This window comes from Salvelinus alpinus, chromosome 2 (genome assembly GCF_045679555.1).
Source record: "Salvelinus alpinus chromosome 2, SLU_Salpinus.1, whole genome shotgun sequence".
Lineage (NCBI taxonomy): Eukaryota > Metazoa > Chordata > Actinopteri > Salmoniformes > Salmonidae > Salvelinus > Salvelinus alpinus.
The window spans coordinates 34,212,540-34,235,368 of NC_092087.1; the positions used below are offsets into that span (position 1 = coordinate 34,212,540).

General features: G+C 44.9%; 2 protein-coding genes across 2 annotated transcripts in view; both read left to right on the forward strand.

The window, feature by feature from the left end:
* The window catches only part of atad3 (ATPase family AAA domain containing 3), a 31,888-nt gene that overhangs the window by 4,604 nt on the left and 4,455 nt on the right, over positions 1 to 22,829 (forward strand). The window contains exons 2-12 of the mRNA XM_071375144.1: positions 1,537 to 1,606; positions 1,713 to 1,965; positions 13,510 to 13,833; positions 15,173 to 15,249; positions 15,363 to 15,464; positions 15,810 to 15,869; positions 15,986 to 16,055; positions 16,185 to 16,350; positions 17,405 to 17,474; positions 18,321 to 18,476; positions 20,064 to 20,120. Of these exons, the coding sequence (XP_071231245.1) occupies positions 13,644 to 13,833; positions 15,173 to 15,249; positions 15,363 to 15,464; positions 15,810 to 15,869; positions 15,986 to 16,055; positions 16,185 to 16,350; positions 17,405 to 17,474; positions 18,321 to 18,476; positions 20,064 to 20,120 (948 nt within the window). The 5' untranslated portion in view covers positions 1,537 to 1,606; positions 1,713 to 1,965; positions 13,510 to 13,643. The remainder of the gene's footprint in view (positions 1 to 1,536; positions 1,607 to 1,712; positions 1,966 to 13,509; positions 13,834 to 15,172; positions 15,250 to 15,362; positions 15,465 to 15,809; positions 15,870 to 15,985; positions 16,056 to 16,184; positions 16,351 to 17,404; positions 17,475 to 18,320; positions 18,477 to 20,063; positions 20,121 to 22,829) is intronic.
* Positions 9,090 to 12,939, forward strand: mrpl20 (mitochondrial ribosomal protein L20). Its single transcript, XM_071375243.1, has 4 exons — positions 9,090 to 9,347; positions 10,062 to 10,172; positions 11,914 to 11,991; positions 12,409 to 12,939. The coding sequence occupies exons 1-4, from the start codon at positions 9,261 to 9,263 to the stop codon at positions 12,580 to 12,582; spliced, it is 450 nt and encodes a 149-aa protein (XP_071231344.1). The 5' UTR covers positions 9,090 to 9,260; the 3' UTR covers positions 12,583 to 12,939.

Consider the following 22,829-nt stretch of genomic DNA (forward strand, 5'->3'; position numbering starts at 1 on the left):
CCCTCATTTCAAAGTGAGGAATATCGATGAAGCGCTGGTAAAGGTGGTTCCTATGGCTGTGTCCCAGAGGGCTGTCTGGGCAAGCAAATGATTGAAAGACGATGATTATTTTCTGTTGCTGTTGCTTCTTTCGACACCCGGTCGATGGTGCCGCTAGATACTGCGATGGGTATTTGGTTCTCAAGCCTATAAGTATTGCGCTGGCATTTGATGTCGATTGGGTGTAAAAACCCAGTTAAAGTCCGCTGAAGGTTAGTAGCGGTAACTGATGTCCAGTTTGTAAGACAGAAAATACTTTGACGATACCATCGGGCGTGACTTGAATGGATGTCAATTTGATGATATCCGACCGTTGCATGCTACCCTTAGCGGTCACACTCAAACCACTTTCGGGGTGGCTGTTACCCCCTCATGTCAAAGTAAGGAAATTCGATGAAGCGGCGGTAAGCGGCAGGACTTAATTAAGAGTCTCTTGAGGTAGCCAAATGCCTTGTCATCTAATTAATGACGCGCATGAATGAATGAAAGTGATTCCCACTGTCCCTATCTACTATCTAGCGAAACCACAGCCCAGGGAACGGGCTTGACGGAATCAGCGGGGAAAGAAGACCCTGTTGAGCTTGACTCTAGTCTGGCACTGTGAAGAGACATGAGAGGAGTCGAATTAGTGGGAGGCCTCGGCCGCCGATGAAATACCACTACTCGTATAGTTTTTTCACTTACGGTGAGGCGGGGAGGTGAGCCCCGGGTGCTCGCGCCAGTTGCGACCCGCTCTGTGGACAGTGGCAGGTGGGGAGTTTGACTGGGGCGGTCCACCTGTCAAACGGTCAGAAACTTCCCGTGGAGCAGAAGGGCAAAAGCTCGCTTGATCTTGATTTTCGGTATGAATACAGACCGTGAAGCGGGGCCTCACAATCCTTCTGAATTTTTGGCTTTTAAGCAGGAGATGTCAGAAAAGTTACCACAATAACTGGCTTGTGGCAGCCAAGCGTTCATAGCGACGTCGCTTTTTGATCCTTCGCTGTCCCCTCTTCCTATCCCTGTGAAGCAGAATTCACCAAGCGTTGGATTGTTCACCCACTAATAGGGAACGTGAGCTGGGTTTAGACTGCTGTGATACATTTGATTTCTGCACCATTTGTATTAGTTAGTTAGTCAGTCAAACATGTGTCTCTGCACACTTTCTCTGACAAATGCAGTTAAAAAATGAGAGCTGTGAATTCTCCTTACCAGAGTTTTGTTAGGCTGTAATGCACTTCACTTTATTGCTGAGTGACAACTGTAATAGCTTGCTAGTGATATTATTGTCATACCAGTGACTAAGCATTTATTTGGCTTTTATAAACAGCCTTAGACTGCTCTGGAGAGAATCTGTCAGGCTCAGAGGTTTGTTTGTCCATGCAGAATATAGTAATTATTTCATGCTGTATAGTGCATTCTGATTAAGGGCCCATATATGTCTGTTTTAACTTTTAACTGTCTACATTGATGTATGTTATTGTGTCACTCAATACCAATATACTGTGTTGTTACCAGATGGAAAAAAACTGCTCCCTGACTTTTGAGGCCCATGCACTGGGGAAGGCTTGTGTTCAGGGACACCGTGGTAAGCAAGGCTGCATTCAACATGTGTTCCTCCTGCATTGATGATTGTCAACTGCAACACTTTTCCATTCATCAGAAGAGTTACATAATTGTGTCTCTTTCTGCAGGGTTAGTGTTTGAGGTGCTGGCCCCACGCTTCTCCTTCTTTGGTGTCTAATGATCACGACCCTCATGTCCTTTCCCCTGTCATAGCTACTGTAGTTCATGCTGGGAGGGATGCAGAAACAACCTGGACAGTAGCATAGTGCGTGTGAGGGGCATGGTGATGGTGGAGTGTCTGCGCTCCTGCATGCACATCAATGTAGTCAAGCTCAAATTTGGGGTACAGTATGGAGCTGACCCAGACTCAAAGCTGGATAGGTAAGAGATAGCATTATCATAATCAAATTCATAACACTCTGTAATACCTCTTGTTATACACTATTAACATGTTGTCTGTGAGACTGAAGTTTTAGATTTAATTCAAATCACTACAACTTAATTAATATTTCCACGGACAGTTAAGAAGGCATGGTATTGTCACACCCTGGCCTTAGTTATCTTTGTTTTCATTATTATTTTAGTTAGGTCAGGGTGTGACATGGGGAATGTATGTGTTTTGGTTTGTCTAGGGGTTTGTACGTTTAATGGGTCAGTGTCTTGTCTAGGTGTTTGTATGTCTATGGCTGCCTAGATTGGTTCTCAATTAGAGGCAGCTGTGGTTTATTGTCTCTGATTGAGAGCCATATTTAAGGCAGTCATAGGCATTTGGGTTTTGTGGGTAATTGTCTATGTTGAACGTTTGTTGCTTGTCATTGCACTTACGTCGTTAGCTTCACGGTCGTTTGTTGTTTTGTTTAGTTTGTATTCAGTGTTCGTTTCGTGTTTTTTAAATAAAAGAGAATGTATTTTGCACACGCTGCACCTTGGTCCTCTCTCTCACCCATAGACGATCGTGACAGAATTACCCACCTAAACCGGACCAAGCAGCGTGTCAAGCAGCAACAGGAGCAATACACAAAGGATTCATGGACATGGGAGGAGATACTGGATGGAAAGGGTCCTTGGGCACAACCGGGAGAATATCGCCTCCCTCGTGAAGAGCTAGAGGCAGCTAAAGCCGAGAGGAGGCGATATGAGGAGGCAGCACGGAAGCAAGGCTGGAAGCCCGCGAGTACAACCCAAAAATTTATTGGGAGGGGGGGGGGGGGGATAAAAGGGAGTGTGGCGAAGTCAGGTAGGAGACCTGCGCCTACTCCCTGTACTTACCGTGGAGAGCGAGAGTACGGGCAGACACCGTGTTACGCAGTAGAGCGCATGGTGTCTCCTGTACGTGTGCATAGCCCGGTGCGGTACATACCAGCTCCTCGTATCGGCCGGGCTAGATTGAGTATTGAGCCAGGTGCCATGAAGCCGGCTCAACGCGTCTGGTCTCCAGTGCGTCTCCTCGGGCCGGCTTACATGGCACCAGCCTTACGCATGGTGTCCCCGGTTCGCCTACATAGCCCGGTGCGGGTTATTCCACCTCCCCGCACTGGTCGGGCGACGGGGAGCATACAACCAGGTAAGGTTGGGCAGGCTCAGTGCTCAAGGGAGCCAGTACGCCTGCACGGTCCGGTATTTCCGGCGCCACCTCCCCGCCCCAACCCAGTACCACCAGTGCCTACACCATGCACCAGGCTTCCTGTGCGTCTTCAGAGCCCTGTTCCTCCTCCACGCACTAGCCCTATGGTGCGTGTCTCCAGCCCATTACCACCAGTGCCTACACCACGCACCACGCCTCCTGTGCGTCTCCAGAGTCCTGTGCGTCCTGTTGTTGCTCCCCGCACTAGCCCTGAGATGCGTGTCCCCAGCCCGGTACCACCAGTGCCGGCACCACGCACTAGGCCTAATGTGCGTCTCCAGGGTCCAGTATGCCCTGTTCCTTCTCCCCGCACTAGCCCTGAGATGCGTGTCCCCAGCCCGGTACCACCAGTTCCGGCACCACGCACCAGGCCTACTGTGCGCCTCAGCAGGCCAGAGCTGCCCGTCTGTCCAGCGCCGCCTGAGCTGCCCGTCTGTCCAGCACCGCATGAGCTGCCCGTCTGTCCAGCTCCGCCTGAGCTGCCCGTCTGCCCAGCGCCGTCTGAGCTGCCCAGCGCCGTCTGAGCCGCCCGTCTGTCCAGCGCCGTCTGAGCCGCCCGTCTGTCCAGCGCCATCTGAGCCGCCCGTCTGTCCTGAGCCGCTAGAGCCGCCCGTCTGTCCTGAGCCGCTAGAGCCGCCCGTCTGTCCTGAGCCGCCAGATCCGTCCGTCAGTCAGGAGCCGCCAGAGCCGCCCGCCAGTCAGGAGCCCCCAGAGCCACCCGCCAGTCAGGAGCCGCCAGAGCCGCCCGCCAGTCAGGAGCCGCCAGAGCCGCTCGCCAGTCAGGAGCCGCCAGAGCCGCCCGCCAGTCAGGAGCCGCCAGAGCCGCCCGCCAGTCAGGAGCCGCCAGAGCCGCCCGCAAGTCAGGAGCCGCCAGAGCCGCCCGCCAGTCAGGAGCTGCCAGAGCTGCACTTCAGTCATGAGCTGCCTTTCAGTCATGAGCTGCCTTTCAGTCATGAGCTACCCCTCAGTCCTGAGTTACCCCTCAGTCCTGAGCTGCCCCTCAGTCCTGAGCTGCCCCTCAGTCCGGAGCTGTCCTTCAGTCCAGAGCTGTCCTCAGTCCGGAGCTGCCCCTCAGTCCGGAGCTGCCCCTCAGTCCGGAGCTGCCCCTCAGTCCGGAGCTACCTCTCAGTCCTGAGCTACCTCTCAGTCATGAGCTACCTCTCAGTCATGAGCTACCTCTCAGTCATGAGCTACCTCTCAGTCATGAGCTACCCCTCAGTCATGAGCTACCCCTCAGTCATGAGCTACCCCTCAGTCCTGAGCTGCCCCTCAGTCCGGAGCTGCCCCTCAGTCCGGAGCTGCCCCTCAGTCCGGAAGAGTTTCCTCAGTCCAGAGGCGTCCCTCAGTCCAGAGGCGCTCCTCAGTCCAGTGGGGCCCTTTATTAGGGTTCCCAGGCCAAGGTCGGCGGCAAGGGTCGCCGCTCAAAGGACGCTTTGGGGGTGGTTGTTTTCAGTCTTTGTGTGTCTGCACCAGATAGAACTGTTTCGGTTTTCACTTTGTTGTTTTGTAATTTGAAGTGTTCAGTTTCAGTTTCATTAAATAAGATGAACACTAACCACGCTGCGCTTTGGTCCTCTCCTTCCACCGACGACAACCGTTACACTCCCCTTCTGGTCAACAGGAGTAGATTACTTTGGCCCCTTTACGATCAAGCTAGGTCGTCATGTGGAGAAGCGCTGGGTCATTCTGTTCAAGTATTTGACAACTAGATGTGTCCACCTGGACCTATAAGCGAGTTTGGATACTGAAGCCTTCCTCATGGCCCTACGGTGGTTTATCTCCCGACAGGGGAAACCCTACGAGATTCTGGCTGACGGGCACAAACTTCAAGGCAGGAGAAGCCAGGTTGAAGGAAGCCTTCCAAGCAATGGAACCAAGCCTCCAGGATCAACTGATGGACCAACAAATCTCCTTCAAATTTAACCCTCCAGGAGCTCCTCATTTTGGAGGAACATGGGAGCGAGAGATCAAATCTGTGAAGTCGGCCTTATGAGTTGTCCTGGGGGACCAAACTGTCACTGAAACTGTCTTGCGGACCGTCCTGCTAGAGGTAGAAGGGATACTGAACTCCAAACTCTTGGGATATCTCTCTGCAGACATCGCTGACCCAGATCCTGTTACACCAAATCTGCTCCTGATGAGGCGCCGAGATGCGTCACTTCCTCAAGCCATGTATGCTGATACCAACCTCGTTGGCAGACACCGGTGGCGACACAGTCAGATCTTGGCTGACCATGTCTGGGCCAAATTCATTCGGGATTACCTACCAAGCCTACAGCACAGAGGGAAATGGTGGAAAGAAATGGCCAGCCTGGACATTGGCCAAGTAGTAATGATAGTGGGCCCTCAAGTGCCTCGAGCCTCCTGGCTGGTGGGCCATATCACCAAGACCATGCCTGGGACCGACGGTTGTATTAGATCAGTGGAGATCCAGGTAAAGAACCGGACATATATCCGATCAGTTGCCCAACTAATTCCTCTCCCTGAGATGACAGAGGACGTGGAGCGATGAGCCTTTTGAGGAGTTTGGAATTTAACAAATTCCCGGGATGGCTGTGGAAAGGCCCATGGAGTTGGTGGAATCATCCTTTAATTCATGACCACTTGCTCAGCTGGGCCAGGGGAGCTTTAATTAGGTCAGGTGGAAATGTCCGACAGATCTCAACTCATTAAAAGGAGGAAAAGGCCTCCTGCGGGGACGGGGGCTGGGATTAAAAATAAAAATAAATGTAATAAAAATATAGGAAAAAAACACATCACGACAAGAGAGACAACATAACACTACATAAAGAGAGGCCTAAGACAACAACATATCATGGCAGCAACACATGACAACACAGCATGGTAGCAACACATCATGACAACAACATGGTAGCAACACAACATAGCAGCAGCACACCATGGTAGCAGCACAAAACATGGTACAAACAGTATTGGGCACAGACAAGAGCACAAAGGGCAAGAAGGTAGAGACAACAATACATTACTCAAAGCAGCCATAACTGTCAGTAAGTGTCCATGATTGAGTCTGTGAATTAAGAGATTGAGATAAAACTGTCCAGTTTGAGTGTTTGTTGCAGCTCGTTCCAGTCATTAGCTGCAGTGAACTGAAAAGAGGAGCGACCCAGGGATGTGTGTGCTTTGGGGACCTTTAACAGAATGTGAATAGCAGAACGGGTGTTGTATGTGGAGGATGAGGGCTGCAGTAGATATCTTAGATAGGGGGGAGTGGGGCCTAAGAGGGTTTTATAAATAAGGATCAACCAGTGGGATTTGAGACAGGTATACAGAGATGACCAGTTTACAGAAGAGTATAGAGTGCAGCGATGTGTCCTTTTAGGAGCATTGGTGGCAAATCTGATGGCCGAATGGTAAAGAACATCTAGCCGCTCGAGAACACCCTTACCTGCCGATCTATAAATTATGTCTCTGTAATCTAGCATGGGTAGGATTGTCATCTGAATCAAGGTTAGTTTAGCAGCTGGTGTGAAAGAGGAGCGATTACGATAGAGGAAACCAAGTCAAGATTTAACTTTAGCCTGCAGCTTTGATATGTGCTGAAAGAAGGACAGTGTACCGTCTAGCCATACTCCCAAGTACTTGTATGAGGTGACTACCTCAAGCTCTAAACCCTCAAGAGGTAGTAATCACACATGTGGGGAGAGGGGCATTATTCTTACCAAACCACATGACCTTTGTTTTGGAGGTGTTCAGAACAAGGTTAAGGGCAGAGAAAGCTTGTTGGACACTAAGAAAGCTTTGTTGTAGAGTGTTTAACACTAAATCTGGGGAGGGGCCAGCTGAGTATAAGACTGTATCATCTGCATATAAATGGATGAGAGAGCTTCCTACTGCCTGAGCTATGTTGCTGATGTAAATTGAGAAGAGCGTGGGGTCTATGATCGAGCCTTGGCGTACACCCTTGGTGACAGGCAGTGGCTGAGACAGCAGATGTTCTGGTTTGATACACTGCACTCTTTGAGAGAGGTAGTTAGCAAACCAGGCCTCAGAGACACCAATACTCCTTAGACGGCCCACAAGAATGGAATGGTCTACCGTATCAAAAGCTTTGGCCAAGTCAATAAAAATAGCTGCACAATATTGCTTAGAATCAAGGGAAATGGCGACATCATTGAGGACCTTTAAGGTTGCAGTGACACATCCATAACCTGAACGGAAAACAGATTGCATACCAGAGAGAATAGTATAGACATCAAGAAAGCCAGTCAGTTGATTAATGACAAGTTTTCCAACACTTGTTAAACAGGGCAAAATAGAAGTAGGCCTATAACAGTTAGGATCAGCTTGATCTCCCCTTTTAAATATAGGATGAACCGTGGCTGCCTTCCAAGCAATGGGAACCTCCCCAGAGAAGAGAGACAGGTTAAAAAGGTCAGAGATAGGCTTGGCGATTATAGGGGCAGCAACCTTAAAGAAGAAAGATGTTTTTTTGGGGTCAAGTTTAAGGAGCTCCTTTAGCACCTCGGACTCATTGACCACCTGCAGGGAAATAATTTGTAGCGGGGCAGGGGGAAAAGAGGGAGGAGCATCGGGGCTAGTTGCATTAGAAGGGGTGGGAGATGAGGAAATGTTTGACGGGCAAAGAGGCATGGCTGAGTCAAATAGGAATCCTGACTTAATGAAGTGGTGATTAAAAAGCTCAGCCATGTGCTTCTTGTCAGTACCAACCACATCATCAACTTTAAGGGACATGGGCAGCTTGTGAGGGGGAGGGTTTATTCTCCAGGTCTTTAACCGTTTCCCAGAACTTCTTGTGGTTTGACACACAGAGAGAGAACTGCTTCTTAAAGTAACTAACTTTGGCCTTCCGGGTAGCCTCAGTGCACTTTTTCTCATTTGTCTGAACAAGAGTATGTGTGTGCCGAGCCTTTCACCAAATGCAATTATTGAGGTGTAGTAACTCTGCAAGATCACGGTAGAACCAGGGGATAAACCTTTTTTTAATTCTAATTTTCTTTGATTCTTTCATTTTCAGAGAAAATACCAAAAAATAAGGTCCAAGCGTATTTGACAGAGGGGATCAAGCTGATTCTATACCAATTGAAACGCCCCTGGCCCAGCTGAGCAAGTGGCCATGAATTAAAGGACGATTCCACCAACTCCATGGGCCTTTCTACAGGAGGTGTGATGGTGTGGGGATGTTTTGCTGGTGACACTGAGTGATTTATTTAGAATTCAAGGCACACTTAACCAGCATGTCTAGCACAGCATTCTGCAGCGATATGCCATCCCATCTGGTTTGCGCTTAGTGGGACTATAATTTCTTTTTCAACAGGACAATGACCCAACAAACCTCCAGGCTGTGTAAGGGCTATTTGACCAAGGCCTCCACAATCACCTGACCTCAACCCAATTGAGATGGTTTGGGATGAGTTGGACCTCAGAGTGAAGGAAAAGCAGCCAACAAGTGCTCAGCATATGTGGGAACTCCTTCAAGACTGTTGGAAAAGCCTTCCATGTGAAGCTGGTTGAGAGAATGCCAAGAGTGTGCAAAGCTGTCATCAAGGCAAAGGGTGGCTACTTTGAAGAATCTCAAATATTAAATATATTTAGATTTGTTTAACACTTTTTTGGTTACTACATGATTCCATGTGTTACTTCATAGTTTAGATGTCTTCACTATTATTCTACAATGTAGAAAATAGTATAAATATAGAAAATCCCTGGAATGAGTAGGTGTGTCCAAACTTTTGACTGGTACTGTATATATATATATATATATATAATTATTTTTTAAATTACTTTTTGTATTTTGTTATTGGCATAATAAAAGTGGCAATTGATTAAAATGCAATATCTTTTGAATTCGTTATCCACACTGTAATGTTTTGAAATGCGGGATTTTATTTAGAAGGTTTCCTTTTTAACATTCCAATTTGACATCATCATTTGTGCTGCCGGCATAATACTAGCTAGTCTGCAAAAAGCAGTGTACACATGTGATCTCCCGTGCTGCATAAAGGTCATCTAATCCATTGGGGTTGACAAAGGGAAAACTACAGGATCGTATCAAAATCTTTACGAAAGAAAGATGGTGTTTTTGACTTTATCTTGCTGGATCCGCAATCGTGGACCTGATCGATATTGGAAGGTTCAAGAAGTTCTCAGTAATGCACGGGTAAGTTAGCACTGTAGCTACTAGCTAGCCAGCCATTGACTGACAGTTAGCTAGCTATTCTATTTAATTGACATTGCAGAATTTAGCTGCTTTGTATGCAACCTTTACTCACCGTAGTGACAGTTTTACACTGCAGGTGACTCATCTATTAACGTTATATAGCTAACTAGTTATGATGCTAGTTAAGATAGCTAGAAATTACATACGAAGCATTTCAGCTAGTTTCCCAAATAGCTGTCTGGTACTTATTTTAGGGCTAGTCTCATTCCAAAGAGGAGGACTGTGCCAATTTTAGGCCTGTTGTAGCTAGTCCTACTCACCTCTTGCACATGTCATGCAGATACAGTGTACAAGTGTGGTAACGTTATAGCTAGTCGTCTTATTTAGTTAGCAACCTAGCTAGGTGGTTAAGAAACGAAGATGTTTCTCAATTTTACCTGAGTAACGTTACTAGAGGTCATCTGCCAATTAACGTCAATGAAGTAAAAACCAATCTACCTTTCCATTTGGGTTCAATTAAATGTTATCCTGGGGATTAATTAAAATTGTGCAATGTTATTTCCATGGACTTTTCAATTCATTCATTTCAATTCACTTCCTGTATTGTCAGAGTTAAAATGAACTTGGCTCCAAAGAACCCTCATACCCTTGTAGTGTGTTACCCTTTTTGCCCATTCCCATCTGTATTTCTCTTCCCCTATCTGTGTCCATCAGCACTTCAGAGGTAGAAAGAACAGATGCTACAGCCTGGCAGTGAGGGCAGTACGAAGGGCCTTTGTATATGCTACTAAGGCTCGCAAAATAAAACGACGTAACATGCGTACGGTAAGAGCATGTTCAGAATTATAGCCATGTCATTGATACATCTAATCTGATGTGCTAGCTATGCTATACCCTAGATCTATATGTGCACCCTAACATGTCATCAAGAACTCTCCTCTCATCCTTATGATAATCAGCTACATGTAGATTAGAGGTCGACCGATTATGATTTTTCAACGCTGATACCGATTATTGGAGGACAAAAAAAGCCAAGGCCGATTTATTAAAAATACAATTTTATATATATATCATACACACACACATTTTTGTAATAATGACAATTGCAACAATACCTAATTAACAATGAACACTTTTATTTTAACTTAATATAATACATAAATAAACATACACACAGCTCTGAAGTGACAATGATACTGAAGAGTCTGCTTAGGAGACAAATACTCTCAACTGTTTGAATAAAAATAGAGTTTAAGTTACCTGTGATGAATGTTGAAAACAAAAACTGTCATTTCTATATGCAGGAAATTTTATTTTAATAATGGGCATGGTAAGAATTGACGACCAAAGTGCGAGTCATAATTCCCATGACACCTAGCAAAATCTGAAAAGCGGTTCCTTCATTTATTCCATAGGATATTTTTTTAGATTCACTTAAAATAAGGTCTGTGTTTCGTGTAGGCTTACACCACCGTGCCAATTTTATAACTGTGTAGATATCCATAGGACAAGGTAACTCTGCTCAATATTGGCTAAATTATAAGCGAAGATCATTTTTTTTATAGAGTGGATTTATGAAAATATGTTGACAAACGTTACCTTATCCTAGTGAGATTTACACGGGTATCAAAATGTCGAGGCGGTTTAAGCCTGCACGAAACACAGACCTTATTTGAAGTAGATCAAGATATTCTCTATGGAAGACATGAACGGTAAAATAACAGAGTGACCCCTTTCAAGTTCAGCCGCAAGTTATTACAGGAATTATCGACTATTTCTCTCTAAACCATATACCTTTGACTAATCCGGAAACTATCACCTTGAAAACAAAACGTTTATTCCGTTCCGTGTTTTATCTAACGGGTGGCATCCGTGAGTCTAAATATTCCTGTTACATTGCACAACCTTCAATGTTATGTCATAATTACGTAAAATTCTGGCAAATTAGTTTGTAAAGAGCCAGGCGGCCCAAACTGTTGCATATACCCTGACTCTGCGTGCAATGAACGCAAGAGAAATGACACAGTTTCACCTGGTTAATATTGCCTGCTAACCTGGATTTCTTTTAGCTAAATATGCAGGTTTAAAAATATATACTTGTGTATTGATTTTAAGAAAGGCATTGATGTTTATGGTTAAGTACACATTGGAGCAATGACAGTCATTGATTGATTGTTTTTTATAAGATAAGTTTTTAATGCTAGCTAGCAATTTACCTTAGCTTACTGCATTCGCGGCACAGACAGGCTCCTCGTGGAGTGCGATGTAATCAGTGTTAGAGCATTGGACTAGTTAACTGTACGGTTGCAAGATTGGATCCTCCGAGCTGACAAGGTTAAAAATCTGTTGTTCCTAGGCCGTCATTGAAAATAAGAATGTGTTCTTAACTGACTTGCCTAGTTAAATAAAGGTGTAAAAAAAAAAAAAAAAAAAAAACTTCAAATCGGCGCCCAAAAATACAGATTTCCGATTGTTATGAAAACTTGAAATCGGCCCCGATTTAATCGGTCGACCTCTAATGTAGATGATTGCTATTGTGTGATCCTAAAACAATGTCTTTCATCAGTTGTGGATCTCACGCATCGCGGCAGCATCACGGGAGCACGGCATGAAGTACCCCGCCCTTATGCACAACCTGGTGAAGGTCAGTACAGTAGGCCTACAGTATATGTCTTAACCTAGTTACCACTCTGTCTAGCTAGTGAGAATTCAGTACACCGCTGTATGGCATTTTTGTTCCCAAGGTCTGATTTACAATGATGCAGCGGCTCTATTAGGAGGGCAACCACATGTAATCAGAGCACAGAAGATACTTAGAAAAGAAAAACATTAGCTGGAGGGGATTCACTGAAAATGTTATATATTAATAACAAATAGGGATGAATGGTACAAATAGAATGTTACATGATTGATTTTATGTACTTTACTGTAAAAACCCTCTGCACTACCCTCTTATCCCACTCCTTAATGTTGTAACTCAAATCCTAAGTTCTCCTTAGATTTTTGTTAGTTCAAGGTGTATATTTATTTACACTTCCATCCCTTTTCTCTCCCGTTACAGAGTAGTGTTGAGGTGAATCGACGTGTTCTGAGCGACCTTGCCATCACAGAACCTAAGTCATTCCTGTCTCTTGCAAAGCTGGCCAGGGCGAGGCAACAGGAGGGATTCGGTGCAGCGCTGAGCGACGGCAAAGAGCCTCCTGGTGTCTTCTCACGCATCGTCACGCTACAGTGATCTAGCCACCTCCTCCATAGGCAATTGCAATGGACACCATACCACCTCTTTGCAAGTGACCCACCCATCCAATAACCCATTTTCCTTACCTGCAATACGACCAACACAGTTCTGCCCTGCAACCATTTAATCCCTCTTTGAATCATGATTACTGAATGGATACAGACAGAATCCAGCTCCAAACTACACTTAATGGGATGGTATTCATAGATGGTTGAGTGGTGGTCAGGGGCCAGAGTTACAGAGAAAATACTTGACCTTCATTTGTAATGCCTTGTGTCTATGTATATATGTGTGATTGTGTATTTGTCAATACATTTGGAAAATGATTGTCTAGTAAATAAAACATTTTATCTATTCAGTGTTCTGATATTGTTGTTGCTAATGTTACACAAATATATGACAATGAAACATTATGTACTTTCTCCTAATGAGTGGTGGTCTCAATTTAGTGTTTCTAAGACCACGACTAAATGAGGTTATGTAAAGCACTTTACATAACTAATGTTTAAATTAGTACTGTGCAACTTTGTCCAAAGTAATTGTTACATAGAATGTTCATAATTATTCACTAACTGTCAATTTAATTTGTTTAAAAATTAAATTCAGGTTTCCTTAAAATGCTACTGCATTGTCTTACGTAGATATCCAAACAGCATATAAAATGTTAGCTAATACATTCCAATGAAACTGCTTTCTGTTGAACGAAGTCCAACAAAAACTCCGCGTATGATGCAACTATCAATTAATTTTGTGACATGGCCTTCCAGTGAAGTTATTCAGGTTAATTATAAGACCTTCCTGTTTTGGGCCATTGCGGCTACCATACCCTCTTATGGGTGTGACTACATGTTTGACCTCTGCAAAGGACAACCAATGAGAGTAATATATTTTTCCTCGTAACCAATCAGCATGCTTGTCTTTCAGGGAAAATCTGTCCTCTCCTGCACTTGCGCAAAGACGGCAGCGTGACACGCGTGTGGAGGAAGTGTAGCGACTGACAGCCAAACCTGATCACCTTTACCCGCCTGGGCTGCAGCTTATTCTCCGTTTACCGAAACATGTCCTGGCTGTTCGGCCTGAATAAGGGGCAGCCCGAGGCTCCCCCGGAATTCCCGGTTCCACCGCCACCCCCTCCACCGGCTGGCGGCTCCGGAGGTGGCGGAGATAAACCCAAGGACAAATGGAGTAACTTCGACCCAACCGGGCTGGAGCGAGCGGCCCAAGCGGCGAAGGATCTCGACAAGTCTCGTAAGTGTCTTGCATGATAACTCTATTATATATAGTACTGTAGAGCTAGTAGCTAGCTTGAAACATTTAGTTTATATCCCCAATAAGACCGATGCACCCGCAGCATGCTTTACAGCCTAAGCAGTGATGCTGATGCAACACGGGCCGGTGTCTGACATATATTCTCCTAGTTCCTACGGGTATCTAATCTAGTAAACTAACTATCAAATCCCGATGACACTGTCAGTAGAATATAACACTGTAGTAAACGAGAATCACAGGTTTCACTGCTTGGTTTGAACGTTGTTCTGCACATTTTCATTCATGTTGGAATTTAGTGTATTCAAGGTGAACGGTGCAAAGGTCATTCTTTCACACCCTTTGCCAAATAGCTCTAGTCAGTATATAGTTAAACTTTGCTCTAGTCAAACATGCAAGCATTACACTTAGAATTTCAAAGTATACTGAACAAAAATATAAATACAACAATTAACGATTTTACTGAGTTACAGTTCATAAGGAAATCAGTCAATTGAAATTAATTTGCCCATAATCTATGGATTTCACATGACTGGGCAGGGGTGCAGTCATGGGTGGGCCTGGGAGGGCATAGGCCCACCCACTCAGGACCCAGGCTCACTCACAGGGGAGCCAGGCCCAGCCAATCAGAACAAGTTTTTCCCCACAAAAGGGCTTTATTACAGACCAAAATACTCCTCACTTTCATCAACTGTCCGGATGGCTCGTCTCCGACGATCCCGCAGGTGAAGAAGTCTGATGTGGAGGTCCTCGGCTGACGTGGTTACACATGGTCTGTGGTTGTGAGGCTGGTTGGACGTACTGCCAAATTCTCTTAAACAGTATTGGAGGCAGCTTCTGGTAGAGAAATTAACATACAATTCTCTGGCAACAGCTCTTGTGGACATTTGTGCAATCAGCATGCCGATTGCATACTCCCTCAACTTGAGACATCTGTTGCATTGTGTTGTGTGACAAAACTGCACATTTTAGAATGGCCTTTTATTGTCCCCAGCACAAGGTGCGCCTGTATAATGACGATGCTGTTTAATCAGCTTCTTGATATGCCATACCTGTCAGGTGGATGGATTATCTTGCCAAAGAATAAAATGCTCACTAACAGGGATGTAAACAAATTTGGAAAATAACTTTTTTTGAGGAATAAGCGTTTTGTGCTTACGGAACATTTCTGGGATCTTTTATTTCAACTCATGAAACATGGGACCAACACTTTACATGTTGCGTTTTATATTTTTGTTTAGTATAGTTGGAATATAGCTACCGTCATTAAATGAAACGTATATCTGAACAACTAATGTCCAATACCTTGTCTTAATTTCAGGTCATGCCAAAGAGGCCCTGGATCTGGCTCGCATGCAGGAGCAATCTGTTCAGATGGAACACCAGACCAAAATCAAGGTACAGTTGCACTAAACAAGGCACATGCAGAGTAATGTGTAGGACACCAAAAAACAGTACTATCTTAAATCTGATCATGCTAATTGTTCCCTTTGTGTGTGTGATGGTGTAAGGAGTACGAGGCGGCAGTGGAGCAGCTGAAGGGGGATCAGCTGCGTATTCAAGGGGAGGAGAGGAGGAAAACTGTCGGCGAGGAGACCAAGCAGCATCAATCGGTGAGAGGAGAGCAGAGGAAGGGTTTAGTGGTACTGCAGAGGGGGTGATTGTGCAGTAGTATTCATTGTACTACATAGTATGTGGTCAATGATGGGCTGATAGCATGGATCATCATGTATGGGTAAACTGTAGAAGGAAGCATTTTCCCTGTAGTAGTTAAGAGATTTTGAGGAGTTTGTAGAGAGTAGAATTGTGTCTGTAAGCTTGAAATTGTTTGCACAATTAGCTTTAATTCTGTTGAAACAGAGACTACAATGAGGGGAGTGGAACAAGGGATTACATATCTGTCCAGCAGAGGGCGCCATACATGTTTTACTATGGTTACCTTCTCTATCCCTTCACAGAGAGCACAGTTCCAAGACAGACTTGCTAGACAGAGGTATGAGGATCAACTCAAGCAACAGGTAAGATCAACTGCCATTAGCTGCAATATCAATTCAGTCCTGTTTAGGCTATAAAGATGTACAGTGAAAATGCCATGTCCAACTGACTGAGTGTGGCCTCTCCTTGGTGTCCTCAGCAAGCCCTGAATGAGGACAACCTTCGGAAACAGGAGGACTCTGTGCTTAAACAGGAAGCCATGAGGAAAGGTACTGACCCCATTTAGTATTCTCACGCAGCCTCCAGGAATATGGTTCTGCTTCTATGTTCACTGGTCAATATAGCCATATGGGGTCTGGCAATCACAAAATGTCCACTAATGTATCCTCTCCACGCAGCAACAATTGAGCACGAGATGCAGCTGAGACACAAGAATGAGCTGCTACGCGTAGAGGCGGAATCTAAAGCGCGGGCACGCGTTGAGCGGGAAAACGCAGACATCATCCGTGAGCAGATCCGCCTGAAGGCAGCAGAGCACAGACAGACTGTACTAGAGACTATACGGTGAGACAAGGACATACTGTACTAGAGACTATACGCTGAGACAAGAACATACTGTACTAGAGACTATACGCTGAGACAAGAACATACTCTACGAGACTATACGCTGAGACAAGGACATTCTGGACTAGAGACTATACACTGAGGCAAAGACATGCTGTGACAAGGACATGCTGTACTGGAGACTATACGCTGAGACAAGAACATGCTGTACTAGAGACTATACGCTGAGACAAGAACATACTGTACTAGAGACTATACGCTGAGACAAGAACATACTGTACTAGAGACTATACGCTGAGACAAGGACATTCTGGACTAGAGACTATACACTGAGGCAAAGACATGCTGTGACAAGGACATGCTGTACTGGAGACTATACGCTGAGACAAGAACATGCTGTACTAGAGACTATACGCTGAGACAAGAACATACTGTACTAGAGACTATACGCTGAGACAAGAACATTCTGTACTAGAGACTATACGCTGAGACAAGAACATACTCTACGAGACTATACGCTGAGACAAAGACATGCTGTACTAGAGACTATACGCTGAGACAAGAACATACTCTACGAGACTATACGCTGAGACAAAGGCATGCTGTGACAAGGACATGCTGTACTGGAGACTATACGCTGAGACAAGGACATTCTGGACTAGAGACTATACGCTGAGACAAGAACATACTCTACGAGACTATACGCTGAGGCAAAGACATGCTGTGACAAGGACATGCTGTACTGGAGACTATACGCTGAGACAAGGACATTCTGGACTAGAGACTATACGCTGAGACAAGGACATTCTGGACTAGAGACTATACGCTGAGACAAGGACATTCTGGACTAGAGACTATACGCTGAGACAAGGACATTCTGGACTAGAGACTATACGCTGAGACAAGGACATACTCTATGAAGACTATACGCTGAGCCAAAGACATGCTGTACTAGAGACTATATGCTGAGACACACCTTGTGTATTACACTACAGACCATAAAGATAGATACTATTGGAGACCTGACTGTCTCTGTATATTTGTGTGTTTTCAGGACTGCAGGTGCTGTGTTTGGGGAAGGATTCCAGGCTTTTGTGTCGGACTGGGATAAAGTTACAGCTACGGTGAAACCTTCCTTCCACTCTACATACTTGTTTATGCTCATCCTTATGCAAACTGCCAATGACTCAAAAATATAAATGCAACATGCAACCATTTCATAGATTTTAGTGAATTACAGTTTATATGAGGAAATCAGTCAATTGAAATAAGTGAATTAGGCCCTAATTTATGGATTTCACATGACTTGGAATACAGATATGCATCTGTTGGTCACAAATACCCTAAAAATCAATGGGCCTCACAATGGGCCCCAGGATCTCGTCACAGTATTTTTGTGCATTCAAATTGCCATCGATAAAATTAAATTGTGTTTGTTGTCTGTAGCTTATAACTGCCCATACCATAACCCACCGCCACCATTTGGCACTCTGTTCACAACGTTGACATCAGTAAACCGCTCGCCCATACGATGCCATACATGTGGTCTGCGGTGGTGAGGACGGTTGAACGTACAAAAAAATTCTCTAAAACAACATTGGAGGTGGCTTATGGTAGAGAAATTAACATAAAATTATCTGGCAACTGCTCTGGTGGACATTCCTGCAGTTAGCATACCAATTGCATGCTCCCTCAAAACTTGAGACATCTGTGGTATTGTGTTGTGTGACAACTGCACATTTTTGTGGCCTTTTATGGTCCCCCAGCACAAGGTGCACCTGTGTAATGATCGTGCTGTTTAATCAGCTTCTTGATATGCCACACCTGTCAGGTGGATGGATTATCTTGGCAAAGGAGAAATGCTCACTAACTAATTGTTGAGTGTATGATATGTTATATGTTTATATCTGATTTGAGTTGTCCTTGGAGCGTCTCTAAATGTAGTGTAATTCCCCTCCCCACACCACCAGGTGGCAGGACTGACTCTGCTGGCTGTAGGTGTGTATTCTGCCCGGAACGCCACAGCTGTGGCAGGGCGCTACATTGAGGCCCGACTCGGGAAGCCCTCATTGGTCAGAGAGACTTCTCGCATCACTGTAGCGGAGGCGATCAAGCACCCGATCAAGGTAAAAAAAAAAAAAAATTATTCCCCTCATCAATCAACACACAATACCCCATAATGACAAGGTGAAAACAGGTTTGTAGAAATGTTTGCACATTTATGGAAATAAAAAACATAAATACCTTATTTATGTAAGTATTCAGTCCCTTTGCTATGAGACTCGAAATTGAGCTCAGGTGTATCCTGTTTCCATTGATCATCCTTGAGATGTTTCTACAACTTGATTGGAGTTCACCTGTGGTAAATTCAATTGATTGGAATGGTTTGGAAAGGCACACACCTGTCTACATAATGTCAGAGCAAAAACCAAGCCACGAGGTGAAAGGAATTGTCTGTACAGCGTCGAGACAGGATTGTGTCAAGACACAGATCTGGGGAAGGGTACCAAAACATTTCTGCAGCATTTAAGGTCCCCAAGAACACAGTGGCCTTCATCATTCTTAAATGGAAGAAGTTTGGAACCACCAAGACTCTTCCTAGAGCTGGCCGCCCAGACAAACTGAGCAATCGGGGGAGAAGGGCCTCGGTCAGGGAGGTGACTAAGAACCCGATGGTCACTCTGACAGAGCTCCAGAGTTCCTCTGTAGAATTTGGAGAACCTTCCAGAAGGACAACCATCTCTGCAGCACTCCACCAATCAGGCCTTTATGGTAGAGTGGCCAGACGGAAGCCACTCCTCAGTAAAACGCACATGATAGCCCGCTTGGAGTTTGCCAAAAGGCACCTGAAGGACAAACAAGGTTCTCTGGCCTGGTGAAACCAAGTTCAAACTCTTTGGCCTGAATGCCAAGCGTCACTTCTGGAGGAAACCTGGCACCATTCCTACGGTGAAGCATGGTGGTGGCAGCATCATGCTGTGGGGATGTATTTCAGTGGCAGGAACTGGGAGACTAGTCAGGAACGAGGGAAAGATGAACGGAGCAAATACAGAGAGATCCTTGTTGAAAACCTGCTCCAGAGTGCTCAGGACCTCAGGCTGGGGCGAAGGTTCACCTTCTAACAGGACAACGACCCTAAGCAAACAGCCAAGACAACGCAGCAGTGGCTTCGGGACAAGTCTCTGAATGTCCTTGAGTGGCCCAGCCAGAGGCCGGACTTGAACTTGATCAAACTGAAAATAGCTGTGCAGCGACGCTCCCTATCTAACCTGACAGAGCTTGAGAGGATCTGCAGAGAAGAAATACAGGTGTGCCAAGCTTGTAGCGTCATACCCAAGAAGACTCGAGGCTGTAATCGTGCTTCAACAAAGTACTGAGTAAAGGGGTCTGAATTCTTATGTAAATGTGATATTTATATATTTTATTTATAAATGTGCTAACATTTATAAAAACATGTTTTTGCTTTGTCATTATGGGGTATTGTGTGTAGATTGATGAGGGGGGAAAAACCTGATTTAATCAATTTTAGAATAAGGCTGTAACGTAACAAAATGTTGAAAAAGTCAAGGGGTCTGAATACTATCCGAATGCACTGTATACGTCCTTTGTCTGATGCTTTTGGTGTTTTTTTATTGTGATTAACTTAAGTTTCCAAAACCCACATTTTTTTAGTACGATGAAGGTGCATCTTCTGATTTTTTCCCCTCTCTTAGATGTCAAAGCGCCTCACAAGTAAACCTCAGGATGCCCTGGAGGGAGTAGTGCTCAGTGTGAGTACCGACACTCAGCACACACCTGAGCACCAGAGAGCCATACCTTAGAGTCTCGTATCGATATTATACCCAGCACATGTATGAAAGAAACATCACATTTTATTGGTCACATATACAGTGGGGAGAACAAGTATTTGATACACTGACGATTTTGCAGGTTTTCCAACTTACAAAGCATGTAGAGGTCTGTAATTTTTATCATAGGTACACTTCAACTGTGAGAGACGGAATCTAAAACAAAAATCCAGAAAATCACATTGTATGATTTTTAAGTAATTAATTTGCATTTTATTGCATGACATAAGTATTTGATACATCAGAAAAGCAGAACTTAATATTTGGTACAGAAACCTTTGTTTGCAATTACAAAGATCATACGTTTCCTGTAGTTATTGACCAGGTTTGCACACACTGCAGCAGGGATTTTGGCCCACTCCTCCATACAGACCTTCTCCAGATCCTTCAGGTTTCGGGGCTGTCGCTGGGCAATACGGACTTTCAGCTCCCTCCAAAGATTTTCTATTGGGTTCAGGTCTGGAGACTGGCTAGGCCACTCCAGGACCTTGAGATGCTTCTTACGGAGCCACTCCTTAGTTGCCCTGGCTGTGTGTTTCGGGTCGTTGTCATGCTGGAAGACCCAGCCACGACCTATCTTCAATGCTCTTACTGAGGGAAGGAGGTTGTTGGCCAAGATCTCGCGATGCATGGCCCCATCCATCCTCCCCTCAATACGGTGCAGTCATACTGTCCCCTTTGCAGAAAAGCATCCCCAAAGAATGATGTTTCCACCTCCAAGCTTCACGGTTAGGATGGTGTTCTTGGGGTTGTACTAATCCTTCTTCTTCCTCCAAACACGGCGAGTGGAGTTTAGACCAAAAAGCTCTATTTTTGTCTCATCAGACCACATGACCTTCTCCAATTCCTCCTCTGGATCATCCAGATGGTCATTGGCAAACTTCAGACGGGCCTGGACATGCGCTGGCTTGAGCAGGGGGACCTTGCGTGCGCTGCAGGATTTTAATCCATGACGGCGTAGTGTGTTACTAATGGTTTTCTTTGAGACTGTGGTCCCAGCTCTCTTCAGGTCATTAACCAGGTCCTGCCGTGTAGTTCTGGGCTGATCCCTCACCTTCCTCATGATCATTGATGCCCCACGAGGTGAGATCTTGCATGGAGCCCCAGACCGAGGGTGATTGACCGTCATCTTGAACTTCTTCCATTTTCTAATACTTGCGCCAACAGTTGTTGCCTTCTCACCAAGCTGCTTACCTATTGTCCTGTAGCCCATCCCAGCCTTGTGCAGGTCTACAATTTTATCCCTGATGTCCTTACACAGCTCTCTGGTCTTGGCCATTGTGGAGAGGTTGGAGTCTGTTTGATTGAGTGGGTGGACAGGTGTATTTTATACAGGTAACGAGTTCAAACAGGTGCAGTTAATACAGGTAATGAGTGGAGAACAGGAGGGCTTCTTAAAGAAAAACTAACAGGTCTGTGAGAGCCGGAATTCTTACTGGTTGGTAGGTGATCAAATACTTATGTCATGCAATAAAATGCGAATTAATTACTTAAAAATCATACAATGTGATTTTCTGGATTTTTGTTTTAAATTCCGTCTCTCACAGTTAAAGTGTACCTATGATAAAAATTACAGACCTCTACATGCTTTGTAAGTAGGAAAACCTTCAAAATCGGCAGTGTATCAAATACTTGTTCTCCCCACTGTACGTGATTAGCAGATGTTATTGCAGGTGTAGTGTAATGCTTGTTCTTCTAGCTCCGACAGTGCAGTAATATCTAACAAATTACACAACATATAAATACACACATCTGAGTAGGATTTTTTATTTATTTTTTTACCTTTATTTAACTAGGCAAGTCGGTTAAGAACAAATTCTTATTTGCAATGACGGCCTACGAACAGTGTGTTAACTGCCTTGTTCAGGCGCAAAACAACAGATTTTTTACCTTGTCAGCTCAGGGTTTCAATATAGCAAACATTCGGTTACCTACCCAATACTCTAACCACTAGGCTACCAGGAATGAATTAAGACTATATATAAATGGACGACGTATATCAGAGTGGAACGGAGTAAGATACTGTAGAATAGTATAGAATACAGTATATACATATGAGATGAGTAATGCAAAATATGTAAACATTATTAAGTGAATGAGATGCCATAGAAAACAGTATATACATATGAGATGAGTAATGCCAGATATGTAAACATTATTAAAGTGACAAGTGTTCCATTCCTTAAAGTGGCCAGTGATTTCTAGTCAATGCCTATAGGCAGCAACCTCTAATGTGCTAGTGATGACTGTTTAACAGTCTGATGGCCTTGAGATAGTAGCTGTTTTTGTCTCTCGGTCCCAGCTTTGATGCACCTGTACTGACCTCGCCTTCTGGATGATAGCGGGGTGAACAGGCAGTGGCTCGGGTGGTTGTTGTCCTTGATGATCTTTTTGGCCTTCCTGTAACATCGGGTGCTGTAGGTGTCCTGGAGGGCAGGTAGTTTGCCCCGGTCATGCGTTGTGCAGACCGCACTACCCTCTGGAGAGCCTTACGGTTGTGGGCGGAGCAGTTGCCATACCAGGCGGTGATACAGCCTGACAGGATGCTTTCAATTGTGCAGTAAATAATTGTAAAGAATTTAGGGTTTTAGGTGACAAGCCACATTTCTTCAGCCTCCTGAGGTTGAAGAG